We start from the raw sequence: 22,980 nt of genomic DNA, 5'->3' as shown, positions 1-22,980 counted from the left end.
CTTTTTCCCTAGTCATAAGATCGAGAAAAAGATGACAACATCAAATCGCGATTTTAAAAATTCCCTAGAAAGTCATCGTCTAGCTCTTTTTCCCTAGCCATAAAATCGAGAAAAAGATGACAACTTTATATCGTGATTTAAAGAATTCCCTTTACAAATGTCATATGACACATGTTTAAACACGAATGCGCAATGACAAACAATAAATATTATTTCTATCGACATTTTGGCTCGAGGAGATTCAACTAATAATCTTACATTATATCGCAAAGATGCGAAATACTTTTAAATACTAGATATGATATATATCATTCCATTGATGGGTTAATTACATTTTTATACTCGGTTATGTAATGCCATTGGGCAACAATACTACAACGCGAGTGAGAATCATACTTTCAAATAATTCGAAACAATTAACATTTCGATACTTATAGCGATCTATAAGCTTCGTTTCTTACAGACGAGAAAAGTATCATTTGATGTGAAAGGTAAATCAACTATTCGTGGTAACATTCCAGAGGAAAATCAATTTTTGACAATAGCGGCTGCTTTACCAATTTTACCAGGCGCTCCAATACCTCCCAAATTATCAAAACGTTCTTATAGTTCACTTAGGTAATTAACGACAAAACAGTCTATTTAATTTAATATAAAGTGTCTAAAGCATTCTTATAACTAAATTAATTGATTATGGTGATTGATTTGACAGTTCTAGTGGAACTCAATTTGAGATTGAACATGCAGGAACTGAAGGATGCGATGTGGTTACGTTACAATGGACAGGAGAAACAAGAACAATTGTGGCATCGAGAACTCCTGCCGAAAGAGAAAAGAACCCTGACAGAATATGTCTCGATAGGCGAGGTTTGACAACATTTCCCAATGTGATTGGGGAACCAAAATTGCGATTAATGTCTCTTCAGCATAATCTTTTGACTAAGATTGAGAGTTCTAACTTCTCTCAATTGACAAAACTTGTATTTCTTGATTTATATGATAACCAAATTGAGAAAGTATGCAATCTTGGGCTTTTGGAAAATCTAAGAGTGCTTTTAATAGGGAAAAACAGAATCAAAAAAATTGAAGGTTTAAAACAACTTTTCAAACTAGAAGTTTTGGACTTACATGGCAATCAAATTCAACAAATAACTGGCCTGGAGGATTTGTTATTGCTAAAAGTACTCAACTTAGCAGGGAATAATATTAAAACTATAGGTTGTAATGACTTTCAAGGCTTAACTGCATTGAAAGAATTGAATTTGCGACGGAATAAATTAAAAAAATTGTTAGGATTTGGTGAAACACCACAATTACAGAAATTATATTTGAGCAACAATGATATTCATAAGTAAGTAATTTTAAAGATAATTTAATTAGTAGCTTTATTCAACTTAGTTTTATATATATTTATGTTTATAAATTTTATTTTTATATGTGTTAGTCACACTTTCATATATAAATTTAATGTATACTGTACAAGACAGTCTTTATTTCATATTGTTTCTTCCAACTTGTCCTTTTTTCGCAATACAACTTAAAAAAAATTTTTAAATATAAAGTAAATCTTTCTAAAAAAATTATCTAAATTATATTTTATACATATATATATATATTTTTTTTTAATCCAAAATATTTAGATGTTTTATTTTTACAATTACATATGTATAATATGAGGGTATTTTAATGTTTTAGAATCGAAGATATGAGTAGCCTTGCAAAAGCTTTGCAAATTAAAGAAATAACAATAGATGGCAATCCAGTAACTTTAAATACTGATTATATCTCTTTCCTTGTATCATATTTGCCAAATCTGCAACTTTTATCAACAATGCAAATTAGCGAACAAATTCGGAGAACAGCGATGGCTTGGAGATTCTCTAAGGAGCAGTCTAATTCGGCATTTCTTGATCTTAGTGCACAAGTTTGCATGAACGTACGTAGAGAAGAAGTGATATCAAATGCTAAAACAAATTGGGAATTTCTCAGATCTAGAACCAAGGTTTCTGTTGATAATCCCAATAAAACGGCGAGCAATAATACAGGCAACAATATTAATGTACTACGTATACAAAGTTCTAATAAATTTCACGCTGTAAATCCAAAGAGTTTAGACAAAGCTAAAATAAAAGGCTTTGGTAGTCTAACATCGATAAATGAAAATGTGGAAGCAAGAAAGATACATATAAAAAAGAGAAGCAGTTCCAGCGATAACTTGTTTAAATTAGAGGATACATCTAAATCATATCCTTTGGAATTTAAACTTCCACCCATATTAGGTTCGATAGTAGATAGTTTAACTAGTAATAAATTTGAGGATAAATTGTCTAAAGATGATAAAGAAAATATTCGTAAAACGAAAATGCTTGGTGACATCGAGGACACATCGGATAGCGAATCGGACAGTTTAGAAAGTCATGAAAGTTTAAAAAGTGGTTTAAGATGTCACCTATTTACTCCTAACAATTGCTTGTCTATAGATGACAAGTCTACTATCTGTAAAAAACTGCCTGTAACAAAAGATGTATCTTTGATTACTGTAGAAAATCTTGATGAAGATAATGAAAATCATGTACATGATAAAACAGGTCTTACTACTCAGAAATTGTTAAAATGCGATACAATAAATGAAAATAAAAGCTTAAATAACAGATTGGTTCAAAATATGAAAATATTTAATAACCAAGATGGGCAGAGCGATTGTCAATCAAAATCAACTATAAGCTCTTCTGGATATTGCTCCTTAAGTTCAAAGACTAATAGTTTAGATAGTTGTAAGTCATCATTAAGTGATTCTAGCACTTCATCGATTCCTAAGAATGTAGTTCACAAATCTCAAGAATTTGATAAAGATAAAATTAGTAGAATTAAAAGTGCTCAAGCAAAAAAAGTAGTATATTATAAAAGCAATAGAGCTGCGACAGCTAGAGCGAAATTTAGAGCCCTTGCTCCGCCGAGTCCACCTCCTCAACAAGTACCACCTAAAGAGAGGGAACAGGGTAGGTCAAAAACCATTTTTAAAATTTTTTTCTAAAATGTACATTTGTTTAAAATGTAATACTAAAATAGAATATTCTTCTAGGTGGGGATTATTTAATAGAAATTGTCGGTCGATGCTTGAATATTTATGGTCAAGGTGCTTTACGCTTCATAGATAAGACTTGGGACGTGTCAAAAGCTCAGGATGTCAATGTCGTAAAATTTAATTACGTACAATTTAACGACGTGGCAAAAATTTTGAGCAAGTTAAAAAACAAATTTCCTCATGCGGAACATTTCACCTTTAAAGAAACTAATATCAGTCTTCTTGGCCAATTGAATGCTTTAGCCGAAGTACAGGGATTGACCAGTATACAGATAGATACAGGGAATCCTGTTGTGTCTAAGGATTGGAAAATGTATGCTATATTTCGATTAGCTCATTGGGGACTTGCAATGATCAATGGCAAAGAGGTACAATATATATACATATGTTTTCAAATATATATGCGCATTATTTTTTGTCTTACAATAATTAAAATTTAATATTTTTATAGATTACAGCGGAAGAGATTGAACTTGCAAATAAGGAGTATGCTGGTCTTATAGATATAGTAATGTGTTCACTGCCAGATTCTTTATTACAACCTTTATTACAAAGACTTCATTTAGAAAAAGTGCAAAGGCAAAGCGGGCAACAGATTACTGCCAAACAATTTCTGTTCAATTGTGACCCGGCACTTAGAAGCGTTGTTGCTAAGGAAGCGTTACAATGGAGAAAGGGAAATGTAACGCAGGTAAGAAAAACACATATCTCGCTGTTCTTTATATAATAAGATTTTTTATCCTAATCTTTACAAGTTAAAATATATATTTGTGTACATGATAATAATACAAACGTTAAGATTGGACGTTTTTAAAACTTATTTATAGGAAGACCTTATCTGGAGACACAAAGGAAAAATGCACTTGCTAAATTTAATCAATCTAACTATAAATGCTATACAAAAATTACAAGTTCTAGAGAAGCAGTGGCCATGTATTTTATATGAAATTGTTTATAATACTTTATCCGACTTTTCTGAAATGGATGTATACATGAAACGTTGCAGCAAAACACTTGAAAGCAATAAGTAATATCATGTCTGTGCCTTAAAATAATATCATATCTATTGCGATATCACATAACTTAAAATTTTTGATTGACGATACGCAAAATCGTTATTTAGTTCAGCTTGACTGTATCAAAAAGATATGAAACATACATATACAACAAACAATTTTGCGTTGTTATTGCTATGAATATATTCAATATATTTACTAGAGTTGATATTTATATATAAAATAATAAATTCTATATAAATATTGTTAAAAATTTTTTTTTATATATAGCCTTTCTTTTATATATATATTTTATATATATAATAGAAGAGATATACATTATAATATACATTATAATATACTAGAGAACCGATTAAACACGTACGATTGCTATTAAATAATTTGCACAATTATTTGATTTGTATATATGTATTTTTATTGTCGCGATTAATCGTTTGAGTAACAAATAACAAGATTGCTTTTTAAATTTTGTTCAAAATCTAACATTATTCAGTACTATAGGTACAGTATTGTTTTAAATGCATCTTATTAACGACTACTCGATTCCTGATAGTGGCACCTTATTGCCATGTATGGACTATTCTCAGATCAAATTAAATCAGAGAATCTATTAACTTCTTCATGCTACTCAAACGATTAAAATATAGATATCAAGATATCATTTTGTACCGATAATAGATTCCACACTGAAAGAAATTGGTGCTTTTTTTTCTAAACAAGGTTCATTGTTTGTAGTAGGACAGTCCTGCAAATCTCTCGTAGAAATAAAATTATTCAAATCTTCATTCGCTAAATACGATTGCGTTACCTCATTGAACCAAGGAATTGTTGGATATGCAGAATGGAAAGATTGCACTTTCAATGTGGGTTCAGCTTCTTGTTTCTGATCGCATCCGAGAGAGGATAAAGTCAACAAACGCGGATGCGTTGATACTGAAATGTGCAAACAATCCTTTGTAAGTAATTATAAAGATATTATAAAATATATAGTGTCTATTAATAAATATCACATTAAAAGAAATTTACAAACATTCTTTATTAAATTGTTACATATATGATTATGTAACAATTTAATAAATTAAATAAGATGTAAAAAAAAAGATGAAAAGAATTAATATGTAAAGTTATATGAAAAGTTTATAACATATAATGGAATATTTATATTTGAATATGAACAATTTAAAACAATAATATTACCGATTAAAACTGTATATTGATTAAGCTATATATATATATATATATTAATAATTAGACAATAGGATCTATGGAAAACATTCATCAAATACATTATATACATACGCTGTATTATAAAAGCGCGTATATAGTGAAGACAAATTTGAAATATGAACTTTTTTTGGATGCTTAAATGTTAAATTGGTATAATCGAGCTGCCTCTATTACATTTTTATTAATATAAAATCTGATCAAAGTTTGTCAAATATGTTTATAATATCCTGAGAGGTAGAGCCTAATATATTTGAAATATCATTTATACGTATATCGATGTGTATCGATATGTATGTATATCGATATATCAATAATTTGAAAATTTGAATTTGAAAAATGTATTTTCGGCGAAATAAAATGTACAAAATTTACAAAAATATCGATGGAAATGGAATGTCTATGGGAATATAAGTACTTACACGCGTTAGGTAAATTATGTACGGCATTTAATCCATAGAAACCCTGTGTCACGCTGATACTCGTCTGCGTGAAATGTAAATGATGCCTTTGAAAATTCTTGGCTCTTCTACCAAGGCAGGCAGCGTCCGGCTCATCGTATTTCGCTTTAATATAATAAGGAGGATTTGCGGTGTCTGTTGATACTTTATTTGCCGAAGGTAGATGAAGATTGTCACCTTGCGCTTGTTGTTGCCTGCGTAGAGCAACTTGCGCTGCCATCACTCGCTGTCTTTCGACGACTAACAAACAACAGGGACATCGGCAATCCTTCCACGCGCAGGATCTCTTGTGACCCTTCAAACCGGATATTACACCATGGTTTCGACATCTCGCGCACTTCGGACTTCTTAAACGTTGCTCCATGTTCGGATTCAAGCGATGATTTGAAGTATCCCCTCCAGTTTTCATCCTGATTTTTATCTCTCGAATGACATATAGATATTTAGTTGGAGTAAGTCGTTGGAGTATATCAGTTTTAATTGAGAATTATTTTGTTAACAATTAACGAAGAACATTAAATTCAGATTTTGTGTTCGATTATTTGCCGGTTTCCAAATAGCATAATGAATTTTGCACACATCGGTTTTTTGCGCGAATATTTGTATCTTTCGATATATTTTTGTTTATTTCATTAATTATCCCTGATTAGATCGCAACGAGACACGTGATTTCCTGATTCAAGTTAATTGTAGTTTATTATATCCGTTTAACTCTTCCCGGGTGAGTCGACTGAGTTACCGCGACGTCGTACTCTGGAAGAGATATATACTTGTAAGAATATTTCTTGTATCTATCCGTAAAGGAGGTGTGTTGTCTCATCTCCTCCTACTGATTCAAAATGTATTTTTAGAAGACCGAAGTGTTTCCATTGGCTCGAAAGCTCAAGAAACCCCGCCGCTTTCGCCGGCTGTGAACCAATGGACCACCATGTTTCTCTTCGTCTTCTTGTTTTGAGTAACTGCACGAAAGAAAAATCCTTCGTTAACAGACTATCTTCTTTGATTAGAGTCTGCACGATGGAAACATTTCGATGATTCGTTAAATTTGAAGGCTGACACGTGTACATACACATAGATACGTGAAACAAAGTCTAATTTGAGAATTAATTAATTTAAAAAATTAAGAAACTATTAATTCTTCAAGTTTGTCATCAATTGCTTAAAAAAACTGTAATTGCACACCAATATCTTTTTCCTGGAATAACAATCTTTAAATTTAGTTCAAATTGCTATTTAATCTTATTATTCATATATATCTTATTTTATATATATATTTATTATGTTCTTTTATGTTATTAATTTATTCCTGTCGATGAAAAGTATTTTTTGTTCAATCTTTTTCAGAGAGAAAAAAGTGGCACAATCAAGATATAGCGTTACGCAAAGCGATGTAAAAGATTCTTTTAGAAATAACATTAAGTATGCAGGATGTTAACCAGGTGGTTATCGAGGAAGACTCCGGTGGAAGTCGGCGGTGTCATTCATACATTGAGAAAACATACTCGAAACTAATATTAACTGTGTGTTGGCAACATCCGAGAGGATCGTATTAACGAGCTCTTAGAGCAAGATCACAGAAAGAATGCCATATGGTTGCAGCTGCTGGCGCACAACGTTGTTGGTAGAACGAGATTGTCTGTTCTTCTATTTTTGCGATGAGCAACACGATGTGTGAATAAAAGAGAAAACGAAAGAGATTGCACTATTATTTCGATCGTGTATGACGACAGCTAATTTTTTCGCGTTATTTTTTTCGTTCTCCTAAAATCGTACAGTGTTAGACAGGTTTAAATTTACATATGCCAGCAAGCACGCGTGACACGTGACCGAGGAATTCATCCTAATGAGCGTGGAACGAAGGGGTGTCATCTCGTGGACGCTTTTTCCTCTTTCCTTTGCTCCTGGACAGTTCAGCCCGAGGGTGTTGTCAAGACGGCAAATATGTTGACAGGTCATTCAACATCTTTCTCGCCTTAGTCTCGCCTTGGTAGAGATTACGAAGAAGCTTTGAGACGCGATGTTACACCTCCAAATATCCATAAATCGACACTTATATATCATTTTATATTTCTTCGAAAAGACATCGACCCTTCGAATCAATTGATCGAAAGTAAGTGGCACAATTCGCTTTTAATATAAAATACTTGCAAAGTTTTTTATATAAATATTACTCTCTTTTCCTATAAATATGAATAAATTAAGATTTAATATATGTTTCTTTGCCTTTTTCCTTTTTGCAGTTTTAAAAAAGTTGAAAATTGCAAGGATGCGACACACGATGGCTTTTTGTACCAATTTTTTGTTAAGGAACCATCAATATGTTACTTCGAAATGACACGTGTTACACAACTTATACATTCGTACTGTAAAGTACATCAAATGAATCATCAGTCTACAAAAAGCGAATAAATTAGATAGCGCGTGAAATTTTGCAAGATTTTTGACACACGTGTTGAGAGGCAAATTTATCATTTGTTTCCGTATACGCTTCGTTTAACCGCTTTATATAACATGATTGAAATATAAAAAAGTAAAATATTAATAGTAGTCTTGTCTAAATATCGAAAAAAAAGTCAAGCAAATTTTTTAGCTATATTGACTCGATGACTCGGAGGAATCGGGGATATTCGCGATGTCGCACTGCATGACCAATTTTGCTTGGTACCTTGGAAAATTCATTATCGGTTTTACCGGGATACTATTCCTTTACGTCGGCTTCTTAAAAGAAAAGTGAGCGTCTTCAACATATGGGGCCGGACGAAACCAAAACGACGAATAATGATGTCAGAAATAATCCTGTTTTTGTCCGACAGTGAGAAAAGTTGTGTGTGCGATGCCAGAATGAGAGAATTACTGAGGCAGGAAAGCGAAAAGTGAGTCACGCTGGTCATACATGCGTGTCTTCCTCTTAAAGAGCTTTTATATATTTCAGTAAAACATATTATTTTTTATGGAATATGTCTAACAATACATATGTCACGCAGTCTAAAAAGCATGTAATTAGTATAAGCGCCGAAAAGTATATCGAAATTATATAATATATAATCGATAAAGATATCACGAGACGATGTCCATTAATATATTATAATTACGACATTAAAATTAATAATATACACAATAATTTCTATGCATTTTAGACGACCGGACAGATGCGGATGTGCAAAAGGGTAAGAATGAAATTCCTTAACACTATGCCAATTTGAAAGTATTACTTTTTCGTGTCTATAAAATCTATAAAATTAGCATTAAGGAAATAAGAATAATTTATAGGCAAAAATCAATCACAAAGTCAAATACTTTATACTTTATATCGTGCAATTGAATACATTTTTATTTAATTTTTTTTAAGGATTTCTCTCTTATTATATCCCTTTTTTTATTTTTGAAAATTTCTCATACTTTAGAAGATAAACAATAAAATAGAGTTATACCATTATTAAAACTGTCATTTAAATTTTCTTAATACAGGATGCGAAATAATCTACGTTATCCATGTGGATGTAACAAGCCAACGCGATTGTAAGTTTTTATTGCTTTTCAATTAAGCGTAGAAATTAATATGTTTATATATGTTTTAATATAAAATGTTCTTAATCGAATTATTGATGTATGTATGATTACATCGATTATATAAACTTCATAATTTTTTGCAACAGGTTGCAAGATGATAATTGTATGGTACCGATGATTGCAAATGAATATAACAATCATTGTACAAGAAGTCGTTGTTGTATGAGAAGAAATTCAAACTAAAAAAAGGAAAATGGTAACGATGACAGCCTTTTGCGACACGTATTATTGTAAGATCCCTCATCTAAAACAGGTAATCATTTCTTTCTTCTTCTAGCGGAACACTTTTATGATTCATTTAACCACCGTTAATGCATCGAAGAATAAATGCAGGAAATTATATGAATACAAAATACAAAATTTCTTACAATTAAAAATTCTACTTATGCATTTTCTATTGTTGATTGTAAGGAAATGTCAAATATTTGTCTTAATACAGATTCGATTTAAAAAATTGTCTTATTTTAAACAAATATTTTAAAACTGATGTATATGCAAATTTGCTTTTAAAAGTAAGAGTCACATTATCATATACATATATATATATATATATATATATATATATATATATATATATATATAGAAAAAGAAAGAGCTTATAAGCGATGTATATTTCAATTAGAGCAATCTGCCGAATTATATATACCGATGATTTGTGGAGCATGAATATCGTGTTGTCATTACGTATCTTGCCATCGTGCGTTATCATGCCATTAAGCGTATGATAGACAACAGTTACGAGTAACTCTACGTATAATTGGCAACTGGCGAGTTAGAGATATTCTATGAATAAATTCGACATACTGTAAGAGTGACACGCCCGGTCGCACGCTCCGAAAATCTGAAACTCGATTAATACGCGTCCCATCTGTAGGTGAAGAGTCTATAAGTAGATCTTGCGCGGGCAGAACGTCAGTCATATTCATATATTATTTATACTGACCTGACTAGAGACACCTCTTCGTTGCTAACGAGATGGATGCTTGGCCTAACCGATGCATGTATAATACATATATATTTTCAATCGGGATTCTTTTAGCAAGTCCTATATATATTCATTGAGCAAGATAAAGTAAAAAGTAAAATTAAAAAAAAAATGCGTTTGCATTAATTAACCGTCTCCCTTTCTTAATAGAAATACTCATTTTACATCATTGTAAATAGCTCACGTATAGTGTATCTCACTTTTTATTTATTTTGCACTTTTTCCTGCAATCAAAAATTATTTTTTTAAGAATAATATAATGATTCTTGGAATAAAAGTATCTATGAAAAAATAACAAGAGGAAATTGAAGATAAAATCAAACATCGATGATGAATATATCTTTGGCTCGTAATTTTACGATATGCATATCTCGAATCTTTCCGCGATCTTTCCGCGTTAATCTACGTGAAATCTCTCTGAATGGCAGGCTTTGTGAGGGAGGAACGTCGCAGCTGCGTCTCTTTCGCTTCGTATTTTGCGCGCATTCCGATAAAATAAAACGAGATGGGCAAGGGTGGCGGTCCGAGTCAAGAAGTCAAGAAGAAATATTTCGAAATGGGAAGATGTTAAATGAGCGAACTGTCCGACTGTCACTCCGCCTAGTACCTAGTTTCTCGGTGCTTCACGAAAATGTGAGTTGAAACGATTCCATGAATACGTCGTAAGTTTCTGTCGAAAATACACATGTAACATTTCTTAGTATTATGAAACTCTTTTTCGGTATCTTTATTTTTATATATATTTTAATTACATTTAATAATCGATCAGATAGTTTGTGATATCACATATTCGACCATTTAGGAAACATTCCTCGATCCACTTACATTTAACGATTTTTACAGACGCTAGATCATGTATTTTCAAATTTTCCACAGTATTATCTGTTTTATTATCCTCTACGAAGATATGCGTAACGGAATTATCAATATTATCTTTAATCGTACCTGACATGAAGCGGAATTTAAATATAGTACAACATGATTGGTTTTCGAAGAATCCAATTATATCTCTAAACAGTGAATAGGGCGACGCATTCCCGTTGAACAATTCCTTGTCCATTTCTTTTCTCTGCTCAACGGTAAACTGATCCGCAAGCTGAAGATGATTTATGCAAAATTAGATTATTAGTATATTAGCAATAATGTAAAATTATTTTTAGTGACAAATATTTTGAATGGTGAAAATTACCGGTTTCGCAATCTTGCCGAACGAACGTTTCAAAGTCTCTTCATCCGCGTCAACAATAAAATTATCATAATATTCATCGTAGTTCTCCTCGAGTCGACGCTTAGTTATATCTCGACTACATAATAATTCCCACGGCAAAAAATCACCTAACGAGGACAAATCGGATTGATTAGTAACGCGTTTAAACCAATCCAAAGTTACAACGTCGTATTTTCCACTATTTATTACTTCCTTCCCTCGTATCTGAAAAAAAAAAAAACAGTTTGTGCGTAACTTGCCTTAATTCATTACGAGATGTTATCCTAACGTCAAACCTAAGCTACGCGATATAACAACTTACCGTTCTGTCATTGCCTACTATTACGCAAAAAGTTGTATTCATTGGATTCTGAACAATTATTGCGCTATGATGTTGCAATGTCTCCTCAATTTCCTCCTTCGCCAATTCATCAGTACCGTTTATTACACAAATTTCCTTTCCATCTAATAGTCGCGTGAGCGGTTCTATTCGTTCGGGGAACACATTATGCTCAATTAATTTATTTCGACTTATTGTCTTTCGTAATTTAGGTACTGGTGCCTCGTCCACATCGTTTAAAGTAGCTTCTCGCTTGGTTAATTTTTGGATCATTCCCTTGTTCTATAATAAATTATTATAAATTGTAAGCGTATTATAAATGATAATAGTTATTTTAAGCGTTTAATTATCGTCTAACACTGTATACGTACTTTGACTAATAACAAAAGTTCAGAACTAGTACATGGACTGTACCATGGCTTATCCATCCTGATATTTACAACTCTAGGAAATCGCAAACTATATCCAATCGGATATTCATTACTGCGTATCATTTCGGTCGCTCGTATTGTCAAGATTATAGAATCTTTCGGATGGATCCACACATCCGGCTGTTTTCCCTATAAGAAATATATAATTTAAATAAAATGCCTAAATAATATAGAAATAAATAACACTGTAAAATGTAACGAGAGGAGTAAAGTGGATGTAAGCATAATATCGAGAAAACACCTGACGAGAATATATATATATATATATATATATATATATATATATATATATACATGTATAAAATGATATATAATAATTAATTTACCTTAGGACCCGTGATATTTTCAGGACATTTTTTAACCCAATGTGATGCAAATTTTGTTTGAAGATTACGCAACATTTCATCCCCTATTCCAGAGCTTACGGATACTACAGCAAAAAATCGCGATGGATTTTCTTCTTCACTGCTTGTCGGAGCGGCAACGCCCATCATAAAGCTTTTAATTATTCCGGTATATTTGCCCTCTCCGTAGTAACCGCCAAGTATAATCAGGTCTATATCTTGTACCAAATTGTCGGAATACTACACACAAAGAAATATATGTCTTAATTGTTACTTTTAAATTTTATCCATAGTATATTACACGTCGATTATAAATTTTTTGATGCACATTTTCTTCGCGAAAATTAGACGAGAAGATATATGACGTTACATATATATATCACACAAATTGTCAATATTTTATTTTCTAAACATACAACTTTATTTTCGTAAATTAAATTTCTTTTAAAAGATTTATAATGACAAAAATTGATATGTTTTACCTCTGCTTTAATCTTATAACAACCGCCACCATCTCGGACATTTGGTTTATATTTCATATTATATTTCTTTACAACAAGTCCTTCTTCGTTATTACGGAGGCATTCATTAAATGCTTCTATCAATTCCTCCCTTGCAGAAAGAAATACAATAATTATTTAATTTTCAATCTTTGTTGACCTTTCATGATAGATTTAAAAGTAGCATGTAATATATTTATTATATTTAATGATATATTTAATCAAAATTACGTGAGATATATATGTATAAAATATAATAATAAACGCTAAAAGCTATTTGTTACATTAAATTATTAATGTCTGACATATAGAAGTTACAAATATTTTTTCTCGGAAAAAATTATTTTATAACTAAAAGGAGAGATTATAATTTAAAAAATCTATTTATATTCAATAATTCTCAAACGATAGAACTTAATATGACGTAAAATAATTTACCTATTCGAAATTAAAGAAGACGGACATACAATCAAAGAACCTTCTTCTGCGGTGAATATATCATTGAGCAGTTTTAATCGATCTTTATAAGGCTCATCAACAAGTAAAGTGTCATTATGTAGAACAATATCGAATGCAACGAAACACGGTTGATGATGACTGCTCACTGACAAATTCTTAACGTCGAAATTCATACCCTTCGTGCCAAATGTTCTTTTTTCTTTATGCCAACCCATTAATTCTCCATCCAATATAAAAGAATGGCAATTCGGATTTAAACGCCGTGTAAATACACTGGTCAAGAAACCTGTACGAATATTGAAAATTGTACTTTTAAAAATAAATTATATATATGTACGTTTTATCTGACAATGAGATATAGCGATTCAAGAAAATTACATGAGCCTATATGTTTAATTTACTTTTAACATTTGATTTATCATACCCGACGATCCGGTTTCTCCATATCCAAAATTTTTTGTAATATCGTATCCCCTACGAGTAAAATATTTGAATTTTCCATCTTTCATATGAAGTTGCGATCTCTCGCCATCGTATTTAGTTTGTATATAGTACAAGTCATTATCCCGAAATAGCTTTTCGATATTCTCGATGTCACATCTCTCTAGGAGCATCGGTTTAAAATGCGAAGATATTTGTATGCTGCATTTTATTTTCGTATTAGGATCATGCAACTGGTTACAAATCTCACGCAAATCATTCGTCACGAGAAACTTTTCATTCGCATCTTGATGATAAACTTGAAAAGAACGAATCGATTAGTCTTTACGATTTTATTGTGATATATTTTGCGTTATTGAAAAATTACGGACTGTGTAATATTTTTTTCGTTCCTATACCAAGTCGTAGATCCTTAAGAACGATTCGTGTTACCCATTTCATTTCGAATCCTGTGATATGTCGAAAAAGTACTCTAAACGTTTCAATTTTTTGTGGCATCGTCGCATCTTTCTTCGATATATCATCGAGAAATATATTCATCCGCGCAATCGTGAATCCAGTACTTGTTTTGGGTAATCTTTTATCTAATACCTGGTAAGCTCTATCAGCGAAATCATTTCCTACAAATTTGCCTGACATGGGCTCTCTATAAAATATAACATTTACATTTTTGATGAAATTAGAAAAGAAAAAAGGATTACAAATATATTGTACATGTTACATTACTTTTTGTTCACTTCTTGTAAAATATTTTACTCTATATTCGAGCTTTACTTCAGATATATTTAATAAACGCGCAATTTATCTTATCATCTAACACAGTAATGATATACTGACCGATAACTTTCCAGCTTTTTATAATTGTCGCTATTTTTTACAAAACCAAATACACGAGCGTAAAGTTTTGCTAATGAAACTTGTTTCAGATTATGTGGTCCACGCTCTCGTTCAAGATCAGGTAATATTAATCTTAATATTGGATACAGCAAAATATCCTGAGACAAAATTAAATTAAAATTATGTGTATAATTGTACTCTCAACAATTTTGAAAAATTATAGAACAATCTTGAAAAGAGATATTCTTATTTATACATTTACTATATTTGAGATTGTTAGAAATTATAAACCCACAAGTTTTTTAACAATATTTCTTGTCGCAATTAAAATCTTTTCATACATTAGAATCTATCTTTATAATTTTTCTAAAATTTTTTACAAATAAATACTCTTATATCATACACAAACTATAGTGTCTTTCCTTTATAATATATTATACGAGTATAATGGCATAATTACATACCGATTCAGGATATTCAGTTTTCAGTTTGTTGCCAATATTTCGACAACTGTCGATAAATGTTTCCAAGATTTGCGCTTTCTTTTTTATTCCTTGCACTTGGACAACATTTTCCAAGATGTCACACAATTGTTTAAATTCAATTTTAGCGTCTAAACTAGTGGCCATTATCCTAAAGAAGAATCTTTAAGTTAGTTAAACTTTGATATGGCATACATATATTTCAAAAGCGCATGAAAAGAAATCATATGTTATTACAATCACATGTAGCAATAATAAAGATATGTTGAAAAATATTGGAAAGAAAAAATAATTTTAGTGTAATCTTTTCACATCATATAATAGTATATTATTAAGTTATCATAATCAATTTTTATATTTGATGTTATAATATTAATTGTATTAGAGGGAAAGCAGATTATATAGAGAGGATTATATGTACATAATAGAAATTACGTACAGTATAGTATTTCCGAAGTATTCTATATCACATGTAAACGATTCAGAGTTCACATTTTTTATTCAAATAGTGATATAATTTTCAAGATACATTCTAGCAAGAAGATGATTTTCTGATTGCAGATAGATAAGATGTAAATTGAAAGCTGCTTCCTTTTTTAAGTCCAAAAGATTTGCGTGCTGCTTAACTAAATCTCCCGGATCTTCTTCCAGAACTAATTTATAGAAGTGAATTGCAGATGGTAATAAACCAATTTGATGAAATGCCCGCGCCATGTTGTAATAGGTTTCCTGTTTACCATCTTCACCACGTAATTGGATATACTTTTTGAAAAAAGCTAGTGCTAAATAAAAAAAGTTTCTTTGAAAAAATATATATTACAATTGTATATATTATTATATGTTGATATATTAATGCTATCATTTGTAAAATCAGTATTCTCATCCTATTAATTGTAATATCTTGTCAGATTTTCGATATATAAATTTAAATAATCTATTTTTCTATATGTTATATATGTATGCATATATGTAGCTTTTTACCTTGAATTACAAGTTGATTTTTCTTAGCTGACATTTTTTGACATGCCATTTGTAATTGCGTAATACCTATTAACAACGCTAACAATGCACTAGGTGCCACTTTGAAGAGGGAAATATAACCGTTCAATGCATATTTGTATGTTCCTGAGACAAGACAATTATTTGCATGCATGATATGCAAATACGAAAATACATTTCTTCCAAGTAATCGCATTATGAATCTGTTATGCCTCAAATCTTGGGCTTTTTGAATAATTATATTTAATAAATTCCACGAGTTGGATCTTTGACAGACACGTACGATGTCTCGCACGATATTGTATCCATAGAACGAATCTTCATTATGTATGCAAGAAATTAAACATAGGAAGATTAGATAAGAATTTTTCTTTTTAAATCTCTTGATTGTCAAAGCGGTAAAACATATTCTTTGAAGATAACCATATTTTTTTAATTTATATGCTAGTTCGCACATTTGTAGAAAAAGTTGATACTCATTTTTTTCACTTGGTTTTGTACTATCGGTAAATATTGGAGCGTTTTCATCCTCTAATGTTTCCCCGGACGCTAAACGACGAAGTTTTAAACTCTCAAGACGTTGCCGAACACCCGTTGGACGTGCCAATGCATTTAATTCAATCCTTCTTCTTATATTAACACAATGCCTTGAAAGAAGTAACATTCCCGACGAGAAATATTCTTCGTATCTTCCAACTTTATAAAGTAATAACGTTCTTTGATATATAACATCAGGATCTAATGTATCAGATTCAGGATCTTGATAGAGAACTTCTATCGCTTTGTCATAATGTTCTGCTTCTGTGTAAAGTTTAGCTAGAGCTAATTTTGCACCTAAATGCTGCGATGATAATTTTCGGACAATTTCGTAAGATTTTATGGCTTTATCCATGTTACTGCAACCAACCCAACATTCTGCATGCCTTAGCCAAACTGCAGCCAAACTATAATTCGAACTTTCAACTAATGGATCCAATAAAACTAATGCACGCTGAAATTCTTTCTTATCCATTAATGCTTCTGCCAAATCTAGAAAAAGATCTCCAGAAATTTCTGGGTTCTCACGCGTGTAAAATTTAGGTAAAAGTTTGTCAGCTATGTGAATGTAATTCAATTCAATAAGAATTATAAGAAATTTCGCTTTTAAATCCACAGCTACATCATCCGGTACATCACAAGACTCTATTTCATCGATATTTTGGCTTTTTACTGGAGACATAGCTTTTTTTTTCAAATTACTCAATTTCTCTTCCTCTTCAGGTTTTGTGCGATTAGTAATTTTTTCTTGTTCTGTTTCCTTATTATCCTTATATCTTATTTGAATATCTGTATATTTGACTAATATATCTAAACATTTATTGAATTGTCTCAATGCTATTAATAATTCAGTCATAATATTAACCTCTTCTAATGTAATGAAATCAGGACATTTAACAAAAATGGTCTCCATTGCTTCTAATGCTTGTTCGTTGTTATTTTCATGCATGTAATGTTTGGCTAACATTTTTGCATATTTCAATATGTATTCACCGTCGTCAGCTTCCAATTGATGAATCAATCTTGTGTATCCTCGCCAGTATGCTTTTTTGTCTCCATTTCGTTCATAAAGTTGTGCTCGCATCTCATATAAACTTATGTCCTTTGGACTCGCTTGAATTGCTTTAGAGTAACATGTTATCGCTTGTTTTATATCACCATTATCCATTGACATGTTAGCTAATCTTATCCATTGATCAGCATCTTTAGGACTAAGATGTGCAGCAATTAGAGAAAATTGTAATGATTTTTCTGGTTGGTCATTTTCATATATCATAGCTAATGTTTGAAATGGTTCTGGAGCGCTTGGTACTTGTCTAAAAAAATTATCAGCAAATGTAATATTCTTACACATTTTGTAATGTAAAATAAGAGAGAAAGAGAAATGTATTATATCAATATAATACATATTATCAATACATTAGAAACACTTGCCTAATAATTTCCATACATAGTGTGGTTGCTAGATCTATTTCTCCTTTGGCAAATCTTAAATTTGCTTCACCCATAAGTCCTTGTAAAACTTGTGGCAAAATACGCCTTTTCTTTCTATGACGCACCTGTTGCACATTACTTGCTTTGCATGTTTTTTGTTCTGCAGTTTTTTGTACAATAACACGATCTGTTTCGATATTCTTTCTAAAAATAGAATTAAACATAATTTCGGAACTTTATCGCAATATTTCTTTCGAGTCATACCTGGAGTTATCATTTTCTACCGTTTCCACATCTATATCCAGATCCATTCTTGATGAATATTCACTAAATGTTAATTCTCCATTTAAAAACAGCTTTGTTAATCGATCTTCCTCATCTGCAGTTAATAACATATCCTGATCTTCTGTATCCATAATATCCTTGTTAGAACTACACAATGGAGAAGGTGTGTAATTTGAAATAACATCTTTAACTTCTTGTATCTGTAATGCTTTAGCTTCAACAAATTCATTGATATCCACATCCATTGAATTAATAGCACTTTCATCCAATTCTTCAATTATCACTGGTGCTACAGTACTATTATCATTAATAATTAAACTGTCATCGACAGTGGATTTTTCAACTTCTACATCCATTGCAGCTTCTTCGATCATATCCATGTTGATAGTTGTTTTGCTTGTATTACATTCCATTATTGTTCACTATATGTATGTTTCGTCAAACTTATGTGATAATATACTTATGTGATAATACTTATAATATTTTGTGTGCATAAGTAGATAAACTGTCAACTCTATTTAATTCTAATGTTATTATTCATTTTGTTATTGCTACATGTGATATATAACAGGACCAGAGTAACAAATATAAATTGCAAATAAAAGTATATTTTGTCACCATTTTTTTTACTTGCCATAAAATTGTTGTAAATTAACGAGATAAAAGATATATAACTTTAATTAATCAAATATGAGAAATTATTAGAGTACAAATGTAACTGCTATAATCCTTCTTTTTTTGCTCTTTTTACTTATTTGGCAATATTTAGGATGCCCGCATAGGAATATTTATCACAGTGCCTAGGGTAATCAGCAACGATTCAATTGGAGAGTTCCATTTTGATTGGCCAATTGGCGACATGTGCGCGGCGCGTGTTCGACGTTCGACCAGTGATGTTCGACTTTGAATCGACTTTGCGTCACGTCGGAATTCGATGCGCGGGGCGAAGGCCGCGGAGTGGGAGGCAGTAGAGGAGGGGCGTGGTGGGGGGTGCGCGCTAGTGCGCCGCGCACCCCCCACTTTCTCTCCCCCCACTCCGCCGTTCCACGCACGGAATTCCAACGCGCGACCACGTGACGCAGCGCCACTTGAAGGTTGCGCGATCTGAAATTGGCAACACTGCTGGTAGAGTGAGATTGATGATGAGGTTAGATTAGGTTGACATTCGATCACAGTTTGATATTTGGAGTGTCTTGAGTATTTTCGCGGTAAAAAGTTTGTTATTATTCCTATATTCCTAAAGATTTATTAGTGTGACAATTGGCGCAATGGAATCGGATGAGATTGAAGTACCTTCGAAATCGGGAATGAATATTCGAAGTGACAAGAACACCGTTATTGACTACGACGAAGACAGAGTAAGGTTAGAATTAATAAGTTGTGTGCAGCATTGAACATTTACGTATTTTGTAAGAAATATAATTTTTTACTCAAGTTGTGTTTCCTATAGATATACACATAAAAAGCAAATTTGATTTCCTACATATAAAATGCTACTGATGCATATTCATAAATGTTCAACACTACTTGCATTTTATTTACTTTAATATATGTATGATTAATATACATAATACTGTTTTTTACTACATGTATACATGCGATATTATCTTACATTTATTACATATTTTTAATGTTGTAGTTGCATGAGATGACAGCATCTTATTCCGAGATATCATTTGATTCACAATCTTCGCCACCTATTTCGGAGTTGAGATCGCTCATTGACTCTCCAGATATCGACAGTGGAAAGTTTTTGGATGACAATCTGGAAAAAATAGGCGGATCTGGTCATAGGCCTGATCAATTAGATTTGAAAAGTAGAGGTGGCAGTCCAACGGAAGATGACGATCTGGACCCTCCGAGTTATCACAAAGCCATGGGTTATTTGCAATTGGAGGGAAGAGTTATGCAGGATGGCGATATGGTATTGTTTGTCACAGAGGATCTAGAGAACAAAATCAAATTGTCCAGTCCTGTAACCAAGAAAGGAGAAACTCCATCGTTTCCGGGATCTCGAAGCTCGACCCCTTGCTTGTACAGGCAGGCCTTGACTCCGCAATTGCCACCTTTTGATCACAATGTATTAAACGAATTAGAAATGGAAGCTAGGAAAGTTGCAACCTCTGTGGATGCGTTGACTGAAAATTTGGCCGCAATTTTACAAAACGTGAGTCATCAATTATTTTAAAACGTAATAATTATATGATTATATATTTAAATAATTTGTTATTGTTTCCAGGCATCAGCTCTTACAGTTGGCTGTTTGGAAACCTACAGAGATGCTGTGTGTAAAACGTGTGATGCTGTAGATCACAATATAAAGTCAATGTATCAATTAATGGCTAAGTGCGAGGAACTATCAAAGTCGATGGGACCAATTTACAAGTTAGCAGAGCAAATGTAAGTATCACGATATTTTCTTTTTAATTAGATTGAGATTAGTTTGCAAAGATTCTGAAAAACTTTGATCATTATATGTTATGATTAGCATTTTTATTAAATTTCTTGCGGAAGCAATATGATCCTTATTTGTAAAGTCAATCAAATATGTCTGCATAAATTACGACCTTCGTCTATGAAAAACTATGTTGCTTTAATCGAGTGCTAACAGCGTTCTGATGGGATGAAAGAAAAATGCGAAAGAGAGAGATAGAGAGAGAGAGAAAGAAAAAAAATAGAAGAAAAACTTTTTATCGAAAAAGAAACGCGCTTGTGTTTAAAAATTTTAAATTAAAAATTTATTTCGTATGTTTTGAGTCAAGTTATCTCTTGAGAAAATATTGTAGCAAAGTCTAATCTTACGATTCCTTTTTTAGCAAACAAAAGCAAGAAAAAGAAAAGAGAAAGCAAAAACTTCTCTTGGCTCTTCTCTCTCTCTTTCCTTTTTCCTCTTTCTCTTTCTCGCACATCTTCAACTTGCTTCTTGTTTGAGAATAAACGATGAACTCAACAGGGAAATCTTATTCTTTTGATATTTTGTAAAGTGTAATTTGCATTAAGTGTAACTAACCAAGCAGCAGCTGCAAAAAGAAAACCTGTTTTAATTAATTTTGTTGTGGTGAAACCGCCATATTAGAGCAGTTTAAACACAAGTGTGGCCTTTCTATATGCATATATTCATATATATATGCAGTTTCCGCTTTGTTTGATTTTCAGCAAAGAGATGAAGAGAATGCTGGAGCTATTCGAAAGCGCAATGAACCTGTAAAGCAGCATAAAGGAGAAAATTGTCATTTTCTCGAAACTTGTAATTATATGCACGCGTAATAGAGATTATATTCTGATAAATTGTGATTATTGTGATTAATATCTTGCTATTTTAATATTTTAAAATTACTTTATATGCATTTTTAGATATATACATATTTAAGATATTTATAAGTAGGTACACTTATTAATAGTCGAGTTGAAAAAAGTATAGTATTATAATTGTTGAAGAATAATTTCATAATGTGATTAGTGTTACTCGACATTTTATTCTGCACATGTTGTCATTAATTTCATATTTTGTACATATGTGAAAGCAATATCATTAAATATTAAAAAGCAATCTCTCTCTTAATACGATTCTATTATGATTATTGTCATGGAAGAAATAAAAAGATATTCAGCACAATTTTCATTCATATACTTTGAAACGTGAAAATTTATAATTTAATAACAGCAAGAATTAAAACTCTATTTTAAAAAAAGGAACAAACATTGGCGACTTTTAAGAACACACAACTTGGAAGGTGTAGTGGTGACAGAGAGATAGAAACGGGGAGGACGAGAAAGAGAGGAAACTTGACAAGAAGCGAAAGGACGGAGTGGAAACGAGGGTGGAAAATGGCTCGGAAGGGTAGCAACGACGTCTACTTTGTAACCGTAGACCAATACAAGTCTACAGTGGAAGCGGCTCCGGATATCATATTCCAGGATGTGCATTAGAGGCACTGAGTCGCTCGCCATCGTGGCCGTCCCGTTCCATCCCGTACCTTATCGTCGGTGAGCGACTAAATACAATAACGGGATGGATGACTCGGAGGTTGGCGCCGGGGGTTGGGGGTTAACGGCTTTCGCGACGACGGACCACTTTTCAGTCGCCTTTTCCACAAAGTGGCGGGGAAACGGAGTACATCTACCCCTGCCTCCCTGCTTGTCCCTTTTTACACGCGAGCATCTCTCTCTCTCTCTCTCTCTCTTTATCTCTCCTCCAACGATGCCTCGTCGACGCACAAAAGATGGTATCAACGATCTCGCGGTTGAGGTGTTCCGAGTGCCGTGCATGATAAATGGAAATTACGAATAGAGCCCATTAATCGCGACTGCGAGCTAAAAAATTGAGTGACTTAATGTAAGAG

The 22,980-nt window shown here is 32.1% G+C and overlaps 5 protein-coding genes across 9 annotated transcripts; 3 read left to right on the top strand and 2 right to left on the bottom strand.

The window, feature by feature from the left end:
* Positions 1–142: 142 nt before the first annotated feature.
* Positions 143–4,952, top strand: LOC145938096 (uncharacterized). The gene is made up of 8 exons (XM_083041479.1): positions 143–383; positions 464–618; positions 713–1,351; positions 1,696–2,999; positions 3,083–3,453; positions 3,537–3,776; positions 3,913–4,112; positions 4,837–4,952. The coding sequence occupies exons 1-8, from the start codon at positions 354–356 to the stop codon at positions 4,892–4,894; spliced, it is 2,997 nt and encodes a 998-aa protein (XP_082897605.1). The 5' UTR covers positions 143–353; the 3' UTR covers positions 4,895–4,952.
* On the bottom strand, positions 4,721–6,542 carry LOC145938098 (uncharacterized). The gene is made up of 3 exons (XM_083041484.1): positions 5,748–6,542; positions 4,910–5,034; positions 4,721–4,846 (listed from the first exon to the last, which is right to left on the bottom strand). Exons 1-3 carry the CDS (start codon positions 6,193–6,195, stop codon positions 4,760–4,762), a joined length of 660 nt encoding a protein of 219 aa, XP_082897610.1. The 5' UTR covers positions 6,196–6,542; the 3' UTR covers positions 4,721–4,759.
* Positions 6,110–9,750, top strand: LOC145938099 (uncharacterized). The gene is made up of 10 exons (XM_083041485.1): positions 6,110–6,238; positions 6,437–6,558; positions 6,638–6,956; positions 7,131–7,896; positions 8,027–8,516; positions 8,600–8,659; positions 8,924–8,953; positions 9,255–9,305; positions 9,443–9,552; positions 9,634–9,750. The coding sequence occupies exons 5-9, from the start codon at positions 8,419–8,421 to the stop codon at positions 9,537–9,539; spliced, it is 336 nt and encodes a 111-aa protein (XP_082897611.1). The 5' UTR covers positions 6,110–6,238; positions 6,437–6,558; positions 6,638–6,956; positions 7,131–7,896; positions 8,027–8,418; the 3' UTR covers positions 9,540–9,552; positions 9,634–9,750.
* Positions 9,751–10,966: 1,216 nt separating this feature from the next.
* On the bottom strand, positions 10,967–19,544 carry Dnalig4 (DNA ligase 4). 3 transcript variants are annotated; one of them, XM_083041483.1, is made up of 12 exons: positions 19,272–19,544; positions 15,365–15,533; positions 14,901–15,058; positions 14,435–14,709; positions 14,047–14,361; positions 13,602–13,908; positions 13,146–13,275; positions 12,646–12,903; positions 12,260–12,448; positions 11,871–12,170; positions 11,531–11,773; positions 10,967–11,437 (listed from the first exon to the last, which is right to left on the bottom strand). In XM_083041483.1, the coding sequence occupies exons 2-12, from the start codon at positions 15,527–15,529 to the stop codon at positions 11,096–11,098; spliced, it is 2,682 nt and encodes an 893-aa protein (XP_082897609.1). In that variant the 5' UTR covers positions 15,530–15,533; positions 19,272–19,544; the 3' UTR covers positions 10,967–11,095. The 3 variants fall into 3 exon arrangements, 2 of the variants coding, with proteins under 2 accessions (XP_082897609.1, XP_082897606.1); XM_083041480.1 differs by lacking the exon at positions 19,272–19,544 and adding an exon at positions 15,822–15,962; XR_014425676.1 differs by lacking the exons at positions 10,967–11,437; positions 11,531–11,773; positions 11,871–12,170; ... (6 more) ...; positions 14,901–15,058; positions 19,272–19,544 and adding exons at positions 15,822–16,164; positions 16,364–18,234; positions 18,353–18,556; positions 18,617–19,086 and having other exon boundaries at positions 15,394–15,533.
* Positions 19,545–19,746: 202 nt separating this feature from the next.
* Positions 19,747–22,950, top strand: Borcs6 (BLOC-1 related complex subunit 6). Of its 3 annotated transcripts, XM_083041874.1 has the most exons (5): positions 19,747–19,995; positions 20,277–20,804; positions 20,877–21,037; positions 21,794–21,884; positions 22,331–22,950. In XM_083041874.1, exons 1-4 carry the CDS (start codon positions 19,906–19,908, stop codon positions 21,843–21,845), a joined length of 831 nt encoding a protein of 276 aa, XP_082898000.1. In that variant the 5' UTR covers positions 19,747–19,905; the 3' UTR covers positions 21,846–21,884; positions 22,331–22,950. The 3 variants fall into 3 exon arrangements, with proteins under 3 accessions (XP_082898000.1, XP_082897999.1, XP_082898002.1); XM_083041873.1 differs by lacking the exon at positions 22,331–22,950 and having other exon boundaries at positions 19,748–19,995; positions 21,794–21,990; XM_083041876.1 differs by lacking the exon at positions 22,331–22,950 and having other exon boundaries at positions 19,754–20,000; positions 21,794–21,990.
* Positions 22,951–22,980: the final 30 nt, after the last annotated feature.

This window comes from Prenolepis imparis, unplaced genomic scaffold (genome assembly GCF_030444845.1).
Source record: "Prenolepis imparis isolate NDT839.2.m4 unplaced genomic scaffold, iyPreImpa1.0 SCAF_7, whole genome shotgun sequence".
In the NCBI taxonomy this organism is placed as follows: domain Eukaryota; kingdom Metazoa; phylum Arthropoda; class Insecta; order Hymenoptera; family Formicidae; genus Prenolepis; species Prenolepis imparis.
This window is presented reverse-complemented; position numbering and strand designations above follow the sequence as displayed.

What these genes read in the sequence shown, in the direction of transcription:
- LOC145938099 (XM_083041485.1), top strand. Translation starts at nt 8,419, where the DNA reads ATGTCGCACTGCATGACCAATTTTGCTTGGTACCTTGGAAAATTCATT. An exon ending in GTCGGCTTCTTAAAAGAAAA is followed by an intron (nt 8,517 to 8,599) that starts GTGAGCGTCTTC and finishes TTTGTCCGACAG; the next exon opens with TGAGAAAAGTTGTGTGTGCG. An exon ending in CTGAGGCAGGAAAGCGAAAA is followed by an intron (nt 8,660 to 8,923) that starts GTGAGTCACGCT and finishes TATGCATTTTAG; the next exon opens with ACGACCGGACAGATGCGGAT.
- LOC145938098 (XM_083041484.1), bottom strand. Translation starts at nt 6,195, where the DNA reads ATGAAAACTGGAGGGGATACTTCAAATCATCGCTTGAATCCGAACATG. An exon ending in ACATAATTTACCTAACGCGT is followed by an intron (nt 5,035 to 5,747) that starts GTAAGTACTTAT and finishes TGCACATTTCAG; the next exon opens with TATCAACGCATCCGCGTTTG. An exon ending in CAATTCCTTGGTTCAATGAG is followed by an intron (nt 4,847 to 4,909) that starts GTAACGCAATCG and finishes AGAGATTTGCAG; the next exon opens with GACTGTCCTACTACAAACAA.
- Borcs6 (XM_083041874.1), top strand. Translation starts at nt 19,906, where the DNA reads ATGGAATCGGATGAGATTGAAGTACCTTCGAAATCGGGAATGAATATT. An exon ending in TGGCCGCAATTTTACAAAAC is followed by an intron (nt 20,805 to 20,876) that starts GTGAGTCATCAA and finishes TATTGTTTCCAG; the next exon opens with GCATCAGCTCTTACAGTTGG. An exon ending in TACAAGTTAGCAGAGCAAAT is followed by an intron (nt 21,038 to 21,793) that starts GTAAGTATCACG and finishes TTTGATTTTCAG; the next exon opens with CAAAGAGATGAAGAGAATGC.
- Dnalig4 (XM_083041483.1), bottom strand. Translation starts at nt 15,529, where the DNA reads ATGGCCACTAGTTTAGACGCTAAAATTGAATTTAAACAATTGTGTGAC. An exon ending in GTTATAAGATTAAAGCAGAG is followed by an intron (nt 12,904 to 13,145) that starts GTAAAACATATC and finishes CTTTGTGTGTAG; the next exon opens with TATTCCGACAATTTGGTACA. An exon ending in TAGTAGGCAATGACAGAACG is followed by an intron (nt 11,774 to 11,870) that starts GTAAGTTGTTAT and finishes TTTTTTTTTCAG; the next exon opens with ATACGAGGGAAGGAAGTAAT.
- LOC145938096 (XM_083041479.1), top strand. Translation starts at nt 354, where the DNA reads ATGCCATTGGGCAACAATACTACAACGCGA. An exon ending in CGTTCTTATAGTTCACTTAG is followed by an intron (nt 619 to 712) that starts GTAATTAACGAC and finishes TTGATTTGACAG; the next exon opens with TTCTAGTGGAACTCAATTTG. An exon ending in AGCAACAATGATATTCATAA is followed by an intron (nt 1,352 to 1,695) that starts GTAAGTAATTTT and finishes TTAATGTTTTAG; the next exon opens with AATCGAAGATATGAGTAGCC.